Source organism: Dioscorea cayenensis, chromosome 9 (genome assembly GCF_009730915.1).
Source record: "Dioscorea cayenensis subsp. rotundata cultivar TDr96_F1 chromosome 9, TDr96_F1_v2_PseudoChromosome.rev07_lg8_w22 25.fasta, whole genome shotgun sequence".
In the NCBI taxonomy this organism is placed as follows: domain Eukaryota; kingdom Viridiplantae; phylum Streptophyta; class Magnoliopsida; order Dioscoreales; family Dioscoreaceae; genus Dioscorea; species Dioscorea cayenensis.
The window spans coordinates 19,268,569-19,289,608 of NC_052479.1; the positions used below are offsets into that span (position 1 = coordinate 19,268,569).

Consider the following 21,040-nt stretch of genomic DNA (forward strand, 5'->3'; position numbering starts at 1 on the left):
AACAATCCCCACAAAGACAATCATGTAACTTTTATAGATCTACAAAACAATTCAAATCTAAACCATACAACTGAATCAAACCCATGAACAACACTTCCTTTAAATCGACTACATGAGCCCATCAACCTTAAGACAAAATCATCTCATATATGGAGAATCAAAACAAGAAATAAATTGAAGATCCAGACTATAATCGAATCAAAGACAAGGACTTACATGCTTGATTAGTTATAGGAATGAAGCCAATACCACCCTTGAACTCCCTCCAATCTTCCAACAAGGCAAGGAAAGGATTAGCCTGAGCTCACATACATACACCACCATCCCAAGGATGTACCAAAGGATCCAAAAAGGAGAATTTTTTTCTCTAACATCTCCCTGTCGTGTTATACACTGCTTTGTGGCTACAAGTAGAGGTGGGAACCTGCCCGTCGGGTCATTGACGCGGTGGGTTGGGCAAACAAACCGTAACCGGCCCGTCATGGAGACTAATCAGAGGGCACAATGGGCGATAGAGATGTGGATTTGGAAGACAGGCGAAGCACGTGAGCATAAACAACAACAAGATCAGGTATTCTCTCTGAACTCAGAATAAAACCCTTCAACTAGTTTTGCACCTCAAGAGGGAGTTCGGAAAGATATCCGATGACCATAACTTTATTCTGATAATGACGAAGGATGGCTAGATCAAGAACTAATATCTGGTAAATATCTAGCTCATCCAACAAGCCAGGGATATGAGTGAAGAACTGAGGGAAGGTATGATCACCTTGACAGGCTATAAACAGTTGCTCATATAACTCACAAATGCGGGAGATGTTATTTCCATTTTCATATGTCAATCTACACATCTCCTAAATTTCCTTTGCATTAGTCAACATCACCACATTTTAGGCAATATCCGGCTCCATACTACCAGTCAACCATGAGCGAATTGTACCATCCTTAGCAAGCCAATCAACATACTTGGTATCCTTAGAGTCCAGCAGATCTGGTGTGAGATATGACAATTTCTTATGAGTCATAAGCAATTGCTCAAAACTCTATGCCCGAAAAACATAGTTCCTCCCATTTAATATTTATGAAGTATAATGAAGATTCTTAACTAAAGAATCATGAGACGAAGACATGACGATGAAGAGAGAAATCCTTTAGCAACAAAACAAGGGCATCACTAGTGAGGGCTGAGGAACATCGCCAAGCGCCCTGTAAAACAACGGGAATGGCGAGGGATGAGCTGCGGCTAGCGGTAGAGATGTTGGTGGCGGGTTGAAAGGCTAGGGTTTGGAGTAGCGGCGGTAGAGGCTAGAGTTTAACCCATTACCCCGGTACCATGTGATGATAGGAAAAATAGTATGTATATTCAAGTAAGGAAAAGAGTATGAGAGTATATTTAGAGAAATATTAGGGTTTTGTGGTATGGGCCCAATATGACTCATTAACCAATATAAACTATAACATAACTCTAACAATATGGAATGTTCATTATGACCTTAGATACTTGTTTGTAAAATATTTTTGCAATTGGATGTGTAGTTTGGGAGATATTTATGATTTTGTAAGACTTGCCTGAAAAATAAATGTTTAGAAATTGTGTTAGATTCAAATTGATGTGATAATTTGAGGAAAGCTAAGAACATTATGAAACTTGGTCATATTGTATCTTGGTGAGTCTAAATTTATTTGACATAAGAATTAGGAGGTTTGGCAAGTTTAAGTACTGCTATAATAGGAAAAGCCCTTAGAGGTTAATGTGTTTGTCCTTGACCTTTGCTTGTTTGTTGGGTAGTATTTGATGCTTTGAGTGGCAAGATAATGATTTGAAATGTTTGTGGAGCTAAATTTCTTACCATTTGATATATATATATATATATATTGTTTTTTTCTTGGGTCTAAGAAAATGTTCTAATTTATTTATATGATTTCTTAAAGTTTTCAGTTGTATTGCTTTCAATGATTTAATGGTTAATCTAGAAAATATTTATGTACTTGGAAGGTGAAAAAAAACCCCATTGTTGTAATGTTATCAGCAAAAAGTTGTAAAGGATCATACCATAATGTTCTGGAAGATTTAGTCAATTTTGATGATTAGATTCTAAATATTTGATTGAGGAATAAATTAAGACAATTTAAGGTTTGTGAATACTTGGTGATTGTTAAGGTAATAATAATTTTATTGCATTGTTGATGTTGATAAGGCAAAGGATATTTACTGAACCACTATTTCTATTATGGTTTTGATACTTTTGAGGAAGCTATTGTAAACTTGTGTAAATTACACGAATGGTCTTTTACTTCCTTCTTAGTGTGGTTTTTTAAAGATGGATTTGCTTAGTTTTTTATCCAGAAGAAAATTGAGAGTGTTCTGATATTGTTTTGGACTTCGATTATATGTAGAATTTGATGTTCTCCCTCATTTTTGAGAGACGCTTGATGGTTGTAAAATTAGATCTATGATGATCATATTAGGGGCATTGATGTATTGAGATGGTAGTAATGTGTTTGCTATTTTAAATCTTATTTGAAGGTTGGATGACAAACAACAATATGATAATATAAACTCAAATTGGTGATTAATAGAGGATGTCCAAGGTAATGAATTCTAAGCTATGTTTGATATAAGTTGGTGCTAAGATCAGGATTGGTTTATTGTCCATTTGTTGTGACCATCATCCATAGAGCATTATCACAGTCAAGTTCTGTTTGAAACTCTTTGTCTTTGAATCTTATCAGCTAGTCTGATGATACTCGAACTATAACATGGTTTGAATCTTACTGAAAGCCTACTTCTCCCGACCAAGTTTGAGTTTAGAGGGCTAAACTTCTTTTAACGAGTGAGGAATTTATGGGCCCCACCAAATTTTTTAAAAAAAATTTTTAATGTCGTTGGGCTTACATTTAATTTTTTTATTTATTTTTTTTATTTATTGTAAGTTTTCAGATACCTTTTATTCAAAATCCTAGCAAAGTCTTCTTCCTCACTCTCTCGCTCTTCGCCTCCATATGTTTTAGTACTACCATTTAAGACAAAATGAGATCTAGCATCTCTCCTTGGTTACAGCGTGATTCCGGTGATGAAGACGAGAAACTCACCTCCGTGGGTGCTTGATTGTGAGTGGTTGTGGTAAGGTTCTAATTTATTCTATTTCTTCCCTTTCTTATGATTGTTTGTAAAGTAGTACTAGTTAGGGTAGGATTTAATTTATTTAAGGATAAGATTCAGAAATTTTCTTTTACCATAGCAGAGATTCCTCTTTAATTTGGGTGACATAGAGACCAAATTTTGAGGAGTTAAAAATAGAGAATTTGCATATCTTGTTCTTAAATAGATTACTGTGAAATTTCATATTTTCTCCATGTGTATGATGTAAGTTACAACCTTTAAATTTAGGTGCCATGGATAAGACTTTTGTGCGGACCTTGAAGAGTTATTAATTTTTTTAATTACTTTAGAGTTTGAATTAGATATATAATTATATAGGAAAGTTGTAGAAGTTGAGCTTATCTATGGATCAGAAGAATTTCAGAATTTATTCTTCTGTAATGTTTGAGCTATAGCCATATTACTAAACTTGTGCTCAAATGACATTTCTACTAAAAGCATAAAGATTGGTCAGACATTTTCATTGTCTTAGTTTTGGAATAAGGTCATATATTCAATTAGAAAGTTGTTCCATTTTGAGTTAGTTTTCTACTCCTAAAGTTTGATCTCAATTGAAGGTTTATACTGTGAGATATTCTAGTTAGAAAGGGTATGTCTAAATAATTTTTTGATTTGTAGAAATAAGTTTAATCAAATTAATGGTTTAAATTCTGTAGATCTCAAATCATTGTGAAATTTTAATATGTTATAGCTGTAGATGTCTAGCTTTCTTAGAAGGTAGAAATTCTTGATTTTGATAGGAATTTATAAATTTACGCCATTTTCTATCAAGGGCATGATGGAGTTGATTACTAGCCACTTGACTTTTGTAGCTTCAATGTATCATGAAATTGTTCTTGCATATCTTTGGTTATTTTTTTTATTCTTATTGTCAGTAATTCTAATGGGGTTTCTTCCCAAATATAGGATTCCGTGAGAGAAGTTGATTGGTGTGAGTTAGAGTTTTGGGTGTTGGATATGTAAATATGTACATATAAATTTTGTATATAATATATATACAAACTTTTCGGTTTTCGCACTCCCGTAATTTCAGGGGAAATATTTTTATTTTTATTTAATATTTTAATTGATTACATATTTATTATTTAACCATTTTGATGGTTATTTTTGTTATATTATTTTAAATAACTATTAAGTTATTTTATGTAATTAAGTTATTAGTTGATTTGTGAATTTTGATTATAATTACTGTAGCTCTATTATTATTATTATTATCATCTTAGTTGTTAAATCATGTGATCTTTTATTTTCAAATAATTCGAGTATGTAGTTAATTATATTACATAATTGTTGTTTTTGTACTTATTTGATATTTGCATTATGTATGGTGAAGTAACTATTTTTGATATAATTAGAATTATTTTATTAGAAAACAGGATCACCAAATTTCAATATTTCTGAGTTGACAATAATTTTGCACCTGGCATAATTTTGACATAGTAACTTGTAGTCCCCAAATTAACTTTGCAATAACCTTGTCATTGGGGGTTAAACACTGACTATGTCGAGTTTGAGAAGAAACTATAGTTTCGCACCATTCCGTAGGTAGAGAATAAACGGCCTTTGATAATCTTGCTCGGGTCATCGAAGATAAATAAATAAACTCTCAAAATCTGACTGGGGTCACCGAGTTTAAATATGTGATTATGATGTTTTGTTTTTGGCATTAGTCATTTGGGGGACATATGCTCTTTCATTTGATAAATTATATTTGTTTGAAATATTCTGATTTTTGGGTTTTATAGTTGATAATTATTGTTTAATGTCACGCTTATGTATGATTTTGAAATTTATGAAATTTTATATGATACCGATATTTTTAGTGGGTGCTTACTGGGCTGTCAAGCTCATAAATAATTGTTTTATCTTTTCCAGATCAGGAGTAACTGTGTGGTGGATTTCTTAGCGGGAACCGTTGAGCTAGCCAACACCAGTTGGTTAGCATATTATCAGTTCTTCTCCATTTGAACTTGGAGCTTTTATTGTTTAAACTTCGACTCTTGTTTTTCCCCCTTGATCAATAGTTGTAAACTTGGTAATCGTATCCCTTGAATTCTTATGCTTTTTGTGAAGTTAATACTTTGTTCTATTATATTTGTTGTGAGACAGATTTTGAGACTTTGTGTTCCCACTTGGTCTTGGTCTGGTGGGTATGCGGTTGTTTGTTGGTGCATCGAGTCTGGTGAACAGGGTTCAGGATGTGACAAGGAAAGAGAGTATCAAGCTTCATGTGAAGGCAAAGCAAGGAGAAAAGAAATAGAAAAGAAAGGTTGACTTCAAGTTGATGGAGGCGTGGGTCCACATGCATTGGGCCCACTAGGAAAAATGCTCTGTGTGACATTCAAAAGACCCCAAATTTAAGTCCTACGGGATGCAATCATAGTAATGAGTTCCTATTTGTGAATGCGGGCTTCCAACCTGCACCTCCCATTGCCGGATGAGGGCGCACAAACTAGATGTTTAATTTTTATATAAATATCAAAATGATCCTTCTATTTTGTGTTTTTTGCCCTTTTAATCCCTCTAATATAAAATCCACCCTTTTGGTTCTTGTATTTGCACTTTTTCGTCCTTTAGCTGTAAAATTTTTCTTTTTGGTCTCTATATTTTCATATTTTCGTCTTTTTGGTCCCTCTAGTTGATAAACTGGAAGAACCAAAATGGCAGATCTATCAATTGGAGGGACAAAAAATATAGAAATGTACAAATACGAAAGCCAAAAAGACGGATTTTATATTATAAGGACTAAAAGGGCAAAAACGCAAAATAAAGACCATTTTGATATTTTGATCTTTAAATTTTCAGCCCATGTGCACACCACTAGCAGCACTTGTCCCAATTTGTAAAATATATATATACATATTATTAAAAGATATTTTCTCCTGTTTGTGTGGAACTTGGTTTTTACTTTGGTTAAATTATATAAATATATTTAACGTGACTTTAAATATTATAGATCATGTGTGTGACGGATACAATAATATTTGCTAATAGTTGCTCAATTAAAATGTTACTTTGTCATGATCTTCTAATTCAAATATTTGGTAAAGATATATCAAATAGTGGATTCATGATAATTATTTAGTAATATATTATCTTTTATGGTATAATATCCTCTTCTCCAAACCAGAGTGGATGATATATTTATTACTAACTAGTATGAAGGCGGGCTGTTAAGCTAGTTAGGGTTTCAATATATAAACAAAAAAATGGCTTTTAGAATACTAATTAAAATGTATATATAAATTATATATATAATTGTCTACATAAATTATTTTAATTTTATGTCACTAATTAACAAATTTATATTTGCAAATGAATCTAATAATTTTCAACAATCAAAATGAGTATAAGATATTTAGAAGGAAACACAAAATTCATTAGTAATCTCTATTATACAAAGAAAATAATGGTAAGTTTGAAACAAAGTAAAAAAAAATAAAAAATAAAAATCACACACTTGATAATGATTTGCCCATATATAAATAAGCCATAACAAAATCTAATTTTTCTTCACATTCAAATCAAGCACAAGAAAAGAACTATTTGTAGTCAATTTGGAATCTTGAGCTTCTTTTACTACACTATCAAGGTATGGCAAGAAAGCAAATTTTGTGCCCTCTTGATACTATTAATGGGGATCTCCTTCCCTAATTCAACAGCTTACTATTAATGGCAAGAAAACTGCATTCTTGTGATTTCCAAATTTCTAATGTTGTTCATGTCAAATTTGAGATTTTCCTAGGCTTTATGGAACATTGCTTGCAAACACTTGCTCCTCGATTCGTATTTGCAATTTCTTTTGAACCTGTAGAGAAACAACTTATTAGTCTTGTTTTTTTTGCTAAAAATCTAGAATTAGGACATTATTTTAAATCAAACAAAGGTGATTGTGCTAACCTAACTCTAACATAGAATAGTTTAGTGTTAGATTAACATTTGAAATATTAATTCATAGTCAATTTTGTTTTGAACTTCATTTTGTACTTATTCTCAATCTTAACACAATCATGTACATATATATATATATACAAGGGACCATACAAGACCATGACGCTTGCCTATAGTCGCTTATCTATTTTCCTCTTTACTTCAATCTAATATCTCAAAGCTTCAATAATCAAGATTCTTATAGCTTTAAACAAATACAGAACATAATAAAACTTTGTTCATTACTTTTCTTTAAAAAATTTAACAAGTAAATCAAAATACAACTATTCTCCTGCATGCTTGTGCTGCATTCTCCATGGATAAATGCGCTCCTACAAGAAGCTATATGTGCCATTTTTAAAATTAAAATATTGTAATTAAGGTCAAATATTACAACTAAAAAATTTAACTGCAATAATTAAAATTAATTATTTTTAATTAATATGTTTATAATAATTAAAAATAATAATAATTCTTGTGAATTATTTAATTAAAATATTTAATTATAACAATTAAGATGGATAGGTAAAGTAAATTATTTAATTTAAATAATTAATTATAATAATTATAATGAATAATAACGTTGAAGACATTTTATAAATGAGTAAATTTATTTATTTTTAAATATAATTCACTGTATTACATATTAAAATTAATTATTTAATTAAGTATTATATTTTATTTTTTCCTACTCATCTTTCATTCCTAATTTCCTTGATGTCCTTTTGTGGATTGTTTAGATGATGAATTCTTAATCGTTGGATTTTAAGTAGTATGGGGTCCAACATTGTAAAATGAATCCAGACCGTTGATTCTCTTACTATAGAAACATGAATGATCTAATGCGAAGGACATGAACGTTTTGACTGTAACTTCTTCCTTTTCTCTTCTTCTTCTGCCTTCTCTTGTTTTGGTTCTTGTTCTTGGCTTCTCCTTAACAAATATAATCTCCCAGAAGTACGTCTTAAATATTTTTAATGAACTAAAACACTCTTCTTTTTTTTTTAATTCATCACCAAAAAAATTGGGAAAAGAACTTAAATGTCCCTAGCATCAAGGAAATAATCAGGTGTTGATTATGCTAAAAAGAAATTCAAGATCATGGTGATTATGTTTAGAAAATTTTCATGATACTATTTACGGCAATAAGATAAATATGGGTGATATTTATTGGATTAATTATGAACATAATTGGAAGTAATTTGAGGAAATGTTAAGATGATTTTTCATTTGTAATCTCTATATAAAAATCAAACCTTCTTGTAATCATACACACTTATAAACATGCAATACAATTCTCTTCTCATCAATTCAATTGTTTTTTCATATTCAATTTACTTTAGGGGTTGTTTGGATTGGCTTCTAAGAAAGCCCAAAAGCACTTTTTTATAAGTTAAGCACTTTTGGGCCTTGTTTGGATTGGTTTTTGGAAAGCCCAGAAGTGTTTTTTTTTATAAGTTAAACACTCCTGGGTTCCAAAAATGTTGTTTATATTGCCTTTTGTGAAAAAAACAGAAGCTGGCTAGTCATGACCAGCTTATGAAAAAAACTATTTTTTAGCTTATTTTTACAGCTTCTGCTTCTACATAAAAGCTAATCCAAACAGAAAATACAAAAAACACTTTTTTCAGAAGCACTTTCTATTAAACTAAAAAAAGCACTTTTTTGATAAACCAATCCAAACAAAGCCTTGGATGAATAGAAGTGCTTTTGGAAAAAAGTGCTTCTACAGAGTAAGTTAAGCACTTTTTTTTATTTTGTGTTTGGATTCACCTTTTACGTAGAGAAGTGTTCGTAAAAAATAACCTAAAAAATAGTTTTTTTTAGAAGCTAGTCATGACTAGCTTCTTAGAAAAAAACAGCTGTTTTTCGTTTTTAATAACTCGTTTTTGCATAAAAATCTAATACTAAACAACTTTTTAAATTCGAAAGTCTTAACTTATAAAAAGCACTTCTGAATTTTACAAAAGCTAATCCAAATAAACCCTTAACTAAGTAAACTTCAAAAAGCCTCAAAGTCTTTATAACTTTTCCTCACTCAAAACTGTTTTAAAAAAAAACCTTAATTCTTTTTTATTTAAATTTACATTTTTCATCTCTGTTAACCCTAATCTTATCATCTCACAAGGGCTATCCATCCTCTTGGGAGAGAGTCTAGCACTCTTTATCTCTCCGGAGGGAGGAAAAAAAAAAAAAGCAAAGCATGATTCCTTGGTTTTACGAGGTTAGGACACAACGGAGGAGAGAGAAATAACAAAATTTATAATTTTAAATTATAATTATATAAAAAAAAGAATTACTAGGCTGTTATGGGAAATTGATTTTTCAAAACTATAAATGGTGATAAGAAGCTTTCCCAAGGACTTTGGAGTCCTTATCTGAAAACTTCTTTAATCATAAAATTATCATAAAATAAAAAATTATCAGTTATTAATTCTTAAAAAATAAATGATATCCACAAAAAAAAATATATGGCTGTTTTATCTTTTTAGTTCAATTTTTAAAAAATTTAGATTATATCTTCACTTATTTCTACAACAGAAGGGGCTCAAGGGTATACTATTAAAACAATTGCTCTAGATTTTTTATTTTGGAGCAATTATTATTTATTTTTAAAGCTTTAAAATTTATAATAATAATTTTAAAGTTTTAAATTTTCGGAACCCTCCTCTACTTATTTGTTAATAGTGTTATGCATGTGCTAGGCATAGGAGAGATGAATGATGTAAATCAACAGTTTGAAATCCAATTTGACCAAATCTGGTCATGTTATTGGATCAGGTTTTATAAAAAGCTAGCACAAAATATTCATTTGGATGAAATAATTATTTAAATATTATATTATAAATTTTTTAATATTGTTATAATATTACATGATTTTAGTAGAAAAAACTTTTAAGGAGAGCTTGACAAGGGGCACGAGATTTTCCTACTTTGATATATATATATATATATAATAAATTAATATCAAATTTTATTTAGGTTAATGTTTAATCAATGATCACGTTAGAATATCTCAATACTTTTTTGAAATTTAAAATAATAAATTAAGATATTAAATATTTAAATTTAATAATTAATTGATCCCATCTCTTTTTAACAAACATTTTAAAATTCTCATTTTTTTTTTATATCTCTAAGTCTTTAATATCCTATTTCATTGCTTTCTCCAAGACTAATGGAGAGTTTTTTTTTAATTATAAAACAATTTTTAGATTTATTTATATTTATCATAACGGTAATTCCTAAAAACCGGTAAAAAAAAATTACTCATATATACCCATTTGTTAAAATAAATTTTCATTACCTTGACCCGCCCAATCCGGAGCATTCCTTTGGGGTAGTGGGAAAGACAAGGAAGTCCGATTTTTCCTCCTTTGATTTTTTTCTTCTGATGTTCAGTAATTTTTTTACTGTAGTCAGAAAAATGAGCCACACTATACAATTTCATTTCTTTAACTTTCAATTTTTTTCCTACTTAAAATTTTATTTAATAACTAAATTTTTTTTCCCAATTTTTTATAAATGAACACCAAAAATATTAAAAAAAAAATTTTACCTTTACAAAAATAACACTTTTTCCCTTTTTTTCCATAGCATTTCTGTCAAAATGAACGACCATGTATAAGGCGCTATACTGGGCACAAATCTATATTACAAAATAAATTTAAATATTTAAATAATACATAAAGAAACTTTCCCTTTTTTTAAGGGTATACATGCAATTTGAACTCATCCTCATGTACAACATACCGCTCTTGCTTGCACACTAGGGAAAATTATGTGAACATTCGATTCTGCATGTCGGACACATCAGCAGACAGGTCCTGAAAATGAGAAAATCTCGAGTTTATTTGATTTATTTATTTATTTATTTATTTATTTTGCAAATTCACCCCACAAGAAAATATAATTTCATCCACCCCCAACAATGTAAATCTTAATTACATGAAAAAAAACACTGCTTGATAAAAATTAAACTTACTATCCTTCCTTATCCACTTTATTTAAATATTATTTATTATTTAAAAATTTTAAATTTTCAGTTTATTAGATTTAGATACGTCATTATCTTTTTTTATCTTTGTGTGATAAGAACGAATTATAATTTATTTAATTTAAAAATCAAATTAAATATATTTTAATGTGAGAAGATGACCATGATCCTTGATTCTTTATATTTATTTTTAAAATTAAAAAAATAATAATTCTATCCACTAAACACACTTTTCCAAGCATAATTATGCAATTAATTTCAAATTTCACGGGCTAATAAAGGGTTGGATAATTTGCACAAACACCCTACTACAATCTAAAAAAAATTTAAATTATTTGTCTTCATAGATTATTATCCACTTTTTGCAGGGGTATGATTGCAAAACAAACAAACAAAAAAAACTCTATATAAACTATGAATTTTTAGTTGGTCTCTGCCATAAAAATCTCATCTTTTTGGGATTATTCCTTCAGCCGGAGAATTCTCAGAGCGAGAGAGAGAGAGAGAGAGAGATGGGTGGAGGAGCCATTAGAACTGCGGCCAAGGTTGCGGCAATCAAGGGCTATCGCAGCACCGCCACCACCCGGGGATCGTCCCGCAGCGCCCCCAGTCGCCTCCTGGCCCAACGCCACCGGAGCAGGGCAGTCGACTCCCCTTTTATCTGTCGAACATGGCCACGCCGATGCGCCTGTGGCTTCGTCGATCCAGAGGCCTTCTTGGGAGGTTGATGAGTGGGAGTTTGCTGGTGGAAATGAGGAGGAACTTTTGGATTTGCTGCATCCTGCCCCTAGGCTTGTTTTTGGGCCTGTTCCGACCATGGAGGAGGCTAAGGATGCTACTTCTGATCTGAAAGATGCTATTGAGAAGTAAGTTTGATGAATTTTCATTATGTTCTCTATTTTTTTTTATTGTATGGATTTTGATTGATCCGAAAGATGATGTCGAGAACTCTGTGGATGGAATTTTGTTTTTGTTTTGATATCGCTTTTAAATGATCTGAACGATAATGAGCTGTAATTTAGATGAACTTTTAATTCTCTTCATCTTTTGGTATTGATTTCTAATGATCTGATAGATGCTATTGATAAGCAATTTAGATGAAGTTTTAATCTCTCTCACATTCTTTTTTTTGGTATCGATTTTGAATGATCTTAATAATGCTATTGAGAAGTAATCTAGTTGGATTTTATTCTCTTCTTTTTTTTGGGGTATCAATTTGTCAATGAATTGTGATGTTATGTTAAAATTTTGGTTTTAATATGAGCAAGAAATTTCTTAAGTTATGAAATCGTGCAAATCTGGCGTCCAGGAGAAATGTTGATATTTAATGCATATGATTATGTTTTTTTTATTCCATGTATAACTCTAACTTTATCAAAATAAATAAGTAAGATGTTGTAATTTGCATGTGCTTTACATTGACTTTATTTCAAATTACCTGATTCGTGATTGATATTGTTGTGCATCAAATTTTGGGGATCTTCTTTGTTGTTGTTCTTAATAATATTCAGCTTGGGGTGCTTGTGTAGTCATTCATTATCATCTTTAGTTTAGTTTGAAGAGGAGAATTGTTCATTGTATTTGGTTGTGTGAGTTGTATACTAGCCATTGTTTCATATGGTAGTCTGCAATTTGTTCTGTAAGTTTGTTTCTCTGTGATTGAGGCGCCTTCTCAAGCAATCAATCAACTTGTGTCCATACATTGAACAGGAATTCTATGTTCTCAATTAGCCTTAAGTCTATATCTTGAGAATAGACTGCCTTACACAATAGGAATGTTCAGCATATGCAATTCTAATCGTGCCCAGTTGGATTAAATTAATATATAAAATAAAAACAATTGTGCATTTATTAAAATAAAGTGGTATAAAATAAATAGTAACTCATGGGAGGATTGAACAGAGTGGTTGGCAGGGTCAAGGAAAGTACATGTATAGAGTTTGGAAGGGACTGCATCTTGGGCTACCATGGAAGTGTAATTTGCAATTTGTGCAAAACTTGCTTGATGAGTGAAGATATTACATTGTGCCAAGATCAAAGCCTTGACCTTGTCTCCACTGTAGTAATGCAATATGGGAATTTAATGGCAGTGTATTCTAATGTACATAGGAGGGACAGATATCTTTAGAACTCTAGAGAATATTTTAACAAGAATGAATTTGGAGTTGATATAAGATTCCACTAATTGGCATCTCTGGCTATTTCCTAAATGTTGTATGTGTGTGCGCTCATACACACACATGCTGGCTTGCTCACACGTTCTAAGTAGAAAATTTAGAAGACTTTCTGCTTCTGATTTTCTAGAAAACAGTGTTGATTTAGATATGGAATGATACTATATCCTTTTTCATAACAAATTAATAGTTTTGTATTGAAAATGACTATTTCCTACACTTTAAAGGTCATGATTATTCTGTCTTGATTTCATCAAGTTCCCTTCCATCTGTGTTTTCTCCTGGTGGTTGAGGAGCAACCTTGTTCTTTTCTGGGGCCCCTTTGATGGATGGCAAGAATTACGAAGGCCCATGCATATCTAAACAAGTTGTATTTATGACCAATGCTCCTTCCCATTCATGTACATGCACTTCCAATGGCTTGCCCTTCTTGTCCTTCGTACACAATTTATCAGTACTGTTTCATCTTATATAGTTAATCGAACTGAAGAGTGGTTTATTTTTTGTTTCTCAGTTTGTTAGTGCTCGGGATTATGGGCACAATTTTGTAAATTAATTATTGTACTGCTTATGGGGTTTATGTGTTTATTTTTCAGTTCATGGATTTACATGTAAAAGTTTTAATCTTTTTTGGTTATTTGATTCATAGTACTTGGGTTGGTCTACCACATAAGCTGCTTAGGTTTCACATGTTTTGAGCTTGAGTTCAACTCAATTATTTAATAAATCTAGTCATGCCCTGTCATAGTGTCATGGTTGGTTCATTACATCTTAGCTTGAAATAGCTGGTTAAGCTGGTTAAAAATTTTTGTATAAAAAAATATTATATTTAATCTTTAACACTCTCATCAGATATAGAGCAGTTGGTGGTTGAAGCATGTTTCTCCTCAACGATATTATTTGCATAGGGAACCCAGGTGAACTCAGCTCAGCTCAAGCCAAATTCGAGTACATTGAACTTGGCTTAAATTTGGACATGCTGAGCTTGAGTTGGACAGTTCAGTCTCAACTAAAACTTGATGAAGGCACAGTTGCCAAGCTCGATTCATTTGCTCTAAAAAGTATATGGTTTTGTAAGTTTTTGGCCTATAAGTTCTATAATAACATATTGAGATGGCTTTGAGGTGCCCCATAAATGTTTTTGTTAGCAAATGTATGAACTTTAATAGCCTGCAAGCTTTTGTCATTGTCATTTTGGCTGCTGAGTTTTACAAAATTGTTCATTTTGGCATGGACTATGCAAATCTGTTTGTTGTAGGTTTTTTAGCCGACATTACATTTGATGCTGTGGAATACAGATCATATATTTTTTTGCAAGTCACATATGATGGTGGGGTCAAAATCAATAAGGCCGTATAGTTCAGGTGAAATGAACATTCCATATTTGAGGAGCCCAAGCAAACAATAACTTAGACTTTAGGCACTATTGATGGCTTCATATGTAAACTTTTCTTGTAAATGAGCATGGATGGAAAGTGAATTACATCATCTTTTATTTATTTGACTTACAGAAATGAAGGTTACGTCTCTTCACTGATGACCTGCCATATTTTGCAGGGTATACTTTGCTCCCACGGCTGAGGTTGCAATGAAAGGTATGCAAGAAACTTCTCCCGGTTTAACTGCAGCAATCCTCCCTTCAGTTCCCAAACATGTTGCCCAAGCATTTTCTTTACTGCAAGGATCTCCAGAGGCTCAGGTACAAATTAGAATTGTGGAAGTGTTTCCTTGAAACTTTAAACGGGGGTTTAACTTTCCTAAACATGCATATTTACGTAAATCTGTAAAAGAGGAAACAAAAAGGATATCTGTTGTAATGCAAAGTAAAGACTGGTTTATAACCAGAAATTCACTTAAATACTGAAACTGGGGTTCTAACAAGCAGAATGCTTACTAACCAAACAAAACTTTCATTTTTCTTTAATAGATCATTGTTGTATAATCATCCACCTGGATATTATATAGTCCAAAGAATAATCATGAAGGTAGATTAGAATGACATTACAACGGGTGTCATCAATTGGGAAGGCCTCCTCCTATACACACTGTTTCAAATTGTAGTTAGCTGTCACATATTCATCATTGGCCCCACAACTGAATTACTGATCCCATTTGCAGACTATAAATGAATCCACATATAATAGAGTATTTGGATTTGCACCTTCCCTTCCATTGTCCCGTATGCCGACCAACCTGTTTGTCCTTCAATTTTCATACTATCCATTATTTATTGGTTATTTGCTTTCTACAGATGGTTAGATTCACAAAACAAAATTTAGGTCTGCATTTTATATAGTACTCTTATTATCCTGTGTTTTCCTTCTTGATGGTTGATAACCTCCTAGAAGGGGGGAGAATGTACAACAGCACTGTTATGAGCCATTGACTCTGTCAAGAAGAAGCCCTGGTGTGAGATCTTAGGGCAGAGTTTCTAGATTTTCAGTTTTTGACTGATTGTTAGCATCCCATGCAACACAATTAAATATATCCATTTATTTTATTGTCCATCACCTTTGTATATATTCATCAAATCACCCAGATTGGAAACTTGCAATATTTGTATTTCATAATCATCTGGTGAAGGAGTTGCATTAGGGGGCAACAAAGAGATCTTTTACATATAATAAAGAAAAACTAACGACTATAGTAGAGGTGAATGGAGCTCGCAGGCTGGGGACGTCTGTCAGAAGGCTTGGCCTCCTGTGCTTCTGGTGAATAGCTTAACGTCAGTAGGCATTATGTTTTGGAGTATAATTGGATAGGAAAAACCTATCTATGTTGCCGCATATCTTATTATGTTTCAGACAACTTCAATTATTCCTTGCAATAACCTCCATTTTCGTGGAGCCATAAATTTAAAAATTTGAAGGTGACTACCGGTTTATCATTCACTTCAATCCTAAAATAATCCATGAGATTAGCATGCTTGGGGCTTCATTCTTATTAGAAGTCATCTTAAAGTCTTCATTGGGGGTCCAAGCATGTGGAAGCTTAACAATTTAACGATGCTTCTTTTGCTGTCAGCTTATTACTGTCGTTTTATTTCTTTTGGTTGTCCATCCTTCAATTGTTCTTATATTTTGGTTGTGTTCCTCTGATGGTCAGAACATGTCACATTAAACCTCTTGGTGTTTTATGTCTCTGACAAGTTTTGATGGGGATAGTGAACATTAAATTTACTTCAATGTTATCTCATATATATAATAAGTATATAGTTATATTATGTTATGTTGTTTTATTTGCAAAAATCTTATATGATTTGTGGAATTCAAAACAATGAAGCTGAATTTTATTATTGATGAGTAACAATATACAGGATAAGTTTTGAATCTTGTTTTTGAAGCATATTACATAATATTGAAAATTTCTCTGCCTAATGTGCAGGAGGTTGTTGCTTCAATTGCTTCGGATAAGAATGTCTGGGATGCTGTAATGAAAAATCAGAAGGTTTTGGATTTCTACAAAACTCACCAAACTGGTAAACCAGAAGAAGAGTATTTTCTTGCATTGTTTCCTATTAAATTTTGTTAGACATTTGAATATGTTTCTTGAGTTTTCCATTCAGTTATTCCATGCGAAACCATCGTGGACTCAGCAAACAGTGTTGTCGATGAGATGAACACCTGCCGACATGCCAATGAACAATCAGAGAACCCTGAAAAACTCAAGCAGGAAACACTAGAGAGTTCTCAGTTGAACTCTGAAAAACTAAAGCAGGAAACACTAGAGAGTTCTGTGTTGAACCCTGAAAAACTAAAGCAGGAAACATCAGAGAGTTCTGTATACAGGGACGTTGTCAATGCAGTAAAAGAAAATGTCATCGACCCAGTAAAAGAAAAAGTTTCAGAAATGGTAGCTAACATCTCCAACTTCTTTGAAGGTCTTATTGGCTCAACAACAATGGACAACCAAAGCTCAACAGATTCAAAATCTATCAGTAGCACTGGTGAATCTTATGTTGATATTACAATTGGAGGAGCTTTTATGGCTTTGGGCATTGCAGCAATTCTGGTTATCTTGCTCAAAAGAGCGTAAAAAATGAATGATCAGAGTAGTAGCATAGCAGCAAACCTCTCTCTCTCTCTCTTCTCTATAAGTTTGGTGTTATTATGATACTGTGTTCTACTGGTGCTCTAATAAACTCTAGATTGTACAGTCTTTTTTCTATGAGGTTAGACTTTATTTCTTTCTTGTTCTCGTGTGTTTCTCAGGCACATTATAGAGGTTTTCTGCTCTGGAAATCAATTGGCAATTATAGAAGTGGAGCCATTCCTAAATACTTGCAATAAATGTATTTATTGGCAATTATATTTATTGTCAATTATATATATATATATATATTATAAAAAAATTACTTTCTACTTTCTTGACCCATTTTACCCCAACTCTCCTGCCCATGTACTGCATTCTCAGAAACACAAGAAAAACCACCCTTGCACTGCACTGAAAATAAATATCTGTACCACCACTTGCCAACACATAAATATCTTTCCGAGAAACACACCATTCATTAATAATTCAAACCCTACAAGTAACCTCTAAACAAAATACAAACAAAAAGAACAAGAAGTTCACTATCCCTTCTTCTTTTTACATACATACATCACCACCACCACTAAAAAACCAAAAACAACACTAGAAATAAAATTCCAAGGAAATAAGTTTCAACAATTCACCGTTTACACTCTGGTGGCGAAGCCGGAAACCTACCAGAATCAAAACAATAATCATAAATAAGATGCTTAGCTCTAACCCAAACCAACTGATGACTCTGATGCACACTCAACTCCTCCATCTCCTTTTCCTTCCACCAATACCTCCCTTCTTTCCCTTCCCAACTCTCCCCACACCTCTTCACCTCTTCCTCCACCTCCTTCCCTTCCACCACCTCACATCCCTCCATTTTCACCTCCCTAAACTCCGTCACAAACGGCTGGTGACTCCAATCTGTTTTCACTCTCCCCCCTTGCGTCGCCCAATCATCCGCATTCCATATCGAACTATAAATCCCCATCGGTTGACTTTTCGGAAACACCAACCCTTCCTCTTCCCTGTTCTCATAAACCCTAATCGGTGTATCATCAACCAAAAACATCACCTGCTTCGGATTCCAAAGTATGGAATAGTTATGGAAATCCAGAGTTGGATCATACCACAAATCCATCCTCTGCTCTCTATTACCAACTCCATTCACATACACATTTGTCTGAACCAGATAAGGTTCACCACTTGTGTTCCCAAGAAACTCAAAATCAAACTCATTGTGCGCTTCTCCGTCTGATGACATGTAGAACGCCGTCACTGTTCCGGCGGAGTCTCCCGGCACTAGCTTCATCTCCGCCGTTGTTTTCCCATATAAGTATTTGGATTTTGAAGCAATGCCTGCACCTGAAAAAACAAGCATAACAAATTCAAGTTCATGTTCAAAATTTCTTCATGCTTATCATCCTTTAATCAATAATGGTTTTTTTTTCTTTTCTGTTACCAGAAGAGCTGTCGAGCTTGAGCTTGACAGTGTCGCCTTCTTGGAGGATATGGTCCAAAGCCCAGCTCGGTTGGAACTGGTCCTCAAACCTGGCTGATGATAATGGAAAGAAAGTAACAATGCAAATGAGACTTACAAGATACGAATACTTCATTTTTGTTAGTGAGATGGTGAGATGGTGAGTGAGAGGGGTGGTGATCGTCTTAGTGGTTTTATAGAGTAGAGGGGGTGGAGGAGTGCCACGTAGATTAGGAGTGACACGTAAGATGGAGGTAGCCGTTGGGGGCGTTTTGTTGCTTAGCTGGGAAGGAGCTGGAAGGGAAGGGTGTGTCACTGTCACTTAAAGAATTGATTCTGGAGGTTGGCGAATAGAAGACTGACGCGTGGTGGATTTTTACAGCTGTATGGAACTGGCTTGGTGTACGGTTTGGCTGTGGTTAAAAGCTCCAGCTAAGGGCATTTGGTGGTGCCCTATGCTTGTCTAAGGGCACCTTGTTTTGGAGGTACACTTAAATTGTACCTTTCATTTGTTCTAATTTTTTTTTTTAATGTATATATATATTTTTTTAAAAAAATTATATGTTGAATTAAAAAATTTACAATTAGTTACTCTTTGTTTTGGTTAGAGAGAGACGCAGGATAAATTTTTTATCACAACATTACTTTATTTGATGCGATCATTTTATTAACAAAAATTCTATTTTATATGATTTTAATTTGAAATTAATTTTTTTATTATTTCTGTAAAAAGAGTAATTGATATTTTATTATTTTTCTTAATAAAAATTGAAGATCCTAATCCTATGGTGGAAAAGGGTTTGAAATATATTTTTAAAATTTAGGGTAGTTTGAATAAATTTTTTGTTTTAGCTAAATGGGTTTAATTTAAGAATTGCTGTGTTAAATTGGATATTTTTAAAAGTACTATTTGGTTGTTGAATTAAACAAAGGTGCATGTATAAAAGCAATTTGTAATTGGTTGTAAATGAAATTTTAATTCAATTAATTATTAAAATTAAAACTTTCAATTTACAATTTTTTATCTTTTAAAATTATTAATAAATTTTTATTTATATTACTATTTTTAAAAATTTTAATTAATAAATACATTTTTTAAAATGATAAATGTAATGACTTTATTATTATTATTATTATTATTATTATTATTTTGACTGGACAAACACTCCACACATATTTTTTATTTATTCATGTCAAAATTCCTTAACTACTCATGAAAATCAAATATTTTATTAGGTGATAAATATTTTCATTATTTTTAAAAATTAAATATTTTTTCCTTTTTTTGCAAGGACATATATTTAATTAATTATAACTATTTATATACTTATCGAAAACTAAGTTTTAAAATGTAGCCTTTTTCCCCAATTCATTTTTTTTTTCTTGGGTGAATGGTGATTGAAGAGTGGGTTTGAAGAGTGGGTGACTTTTTTGAGTATTGTTTTTGGTGACTCTTTAATTTAATAAATAGATAAATAAGGGTGCCCTTTATCTCGTGGGAAGCGCCATAACATATTTATGCTCATTGAAAGGAAAAGATTGATGCCAGCTGGTGCTTCTCAACGGTTGGATATTTTTAAGAGCTCTTGCAGCGCCCCACTCTTCATTCGTAAGCTTTCTCAGTTTTTGTTCCCAAATTGCCCCACATGCTCCAAAGTTTCTTTTTCTCATTCTTATCTTCTCTTCCTATAATGCCTGCCCATAAACTATTATTTCGGAATTTAATTACTGCCTCGCTCCATTTTATTTGTCCGTCTCATCTGTTTCATCAAAAATATAATTAGAAATGAATAGATTTAAAAAAAAAATTTTGGCACCGATGAGCGCTAACTTTTGGTCATATTTCAATTTTAGCACCAATGTTCAAAACATATTATAGTGAGCACTAATTTTTAATTTGGTTACACTGAAAAGACTTGGGATTTTCTAACAAAAATTCAATGATATGGACATTGGACATCTTCACCTGTGGAGGCTGGCGCATCAACAATTTATCCATATATGCACTTCTCCTCCATGTCAGTTGTCACATCAACATATTTACCATCTTTTCTCATCATCTTCTTTTTCTCTCCACGGCCAATAACTTATGAAATTAAAGAGGTGACATTCAGTCTCCGACCAACCCGACGTCGCTGATAGCGGGTAAATGGTGGGGCCTCCACGCGGGGAAGTGCGGATGTCTCACATTTCTAGGAAGATTGGTGGTCTACATAATGTATTTTTTTGGAATGTTGGTGTGCACTATATACTGTATTTCTGCAGCAAATTTA

At 32.4% G+C, this 21,040-nt stretch overlaps 2 protein-coding genes across 2 annotated transcripts; one reads left to right on the forward strand and one right to left on the reverse strand.

Moving 5' to 3' along the window:
- Positions 1 to 1,222: 1,222 nt before the first annotated feature.
- LOC120268560 lies at positions 1,223 to 17,541 on the forward strand. The gene is made up of 5 exons (XM_039275904.1): positions 1,223 to 1,249; positions 11,517 to 11,956; positions 14,822 to 14,963; positions 16,649 to 16,742; positions 16,830 to 17,541. Exons 1-5 carry the CDS (start codon positions 1,223 to 1,225, stop codon positions 17,297 to 17,299), a joined length of 1,173 nt encoding a protein of 390 aa, XP_039131838.1. The 3' UTR covers positions 17,300 to 17,541.
- A 209-nt stretch (positions 17,542 to 17,750) lies between these two features.
- On the reverse strand, positions 17,751 to 18,950 carry LOC120268949 (xyloglucan endotransglucosylase/hydrolase protein 9). Its single transcript, XM_039276223.1, has 2 exons — positions 18,750 to 18,950; positions 17,751 to 18,652 (listed from the first exon to the last, which is right to left on the reverse strand). Exons 1-2 carry the CDS (start codon positions 18,901 to 18,903, stop codon positions 17,937 to 17,939), a joined length of 870 nt encoding a protein of 289 aa, XP_039132157.1. The 5' UTR covers positions 18,904 to 18,950; the 3' UTR covers positions 17,751 to 17,936.
- Between the last annotated feature and the right edge of the window lie 2,090 nt (positions 18,951 to 21,040).

Excerpts from the sequence above, each read along its gene's own strand:
- LOC120268949 (XM_039276223.1), bottom strand. The coding sequence starts at position 18,903 with ATGAAGTATTCGTATCTTGTAAGTCTCATTTGCATTGTTACTTTCTTT. Across the intron at positions 18,653-18,749 it reads CAAGCTCGACAGCTCTTCTG|GTGCAGGCATTGCTTCAAAA; the intron begins GTAACAGAAAAG and ends TTGTTTTTTCAG.
- LOC120268560 (XM_039275904.1), top strand. The coding sequence starts at position 1,223 with ATGGCGAGGGATGAGCTGCGGCTAGCG. Across the intron at positions 1,250-11,516 it reads GGGATGAGCTGCGGCTAGCG|TTGGTCTCTGCCATAAAAAT; the intron begins GTAGAGATGTTG and ends ATGAATTTTTAG. Across the intron at positions 14,964-16,648 it reads AAGGATCTCCAGAGGCTCAG|GAGGTTGTTGCTTCAATTGC; the intron begins GTACAAATTAGA and ends CCTAATGTGCAG.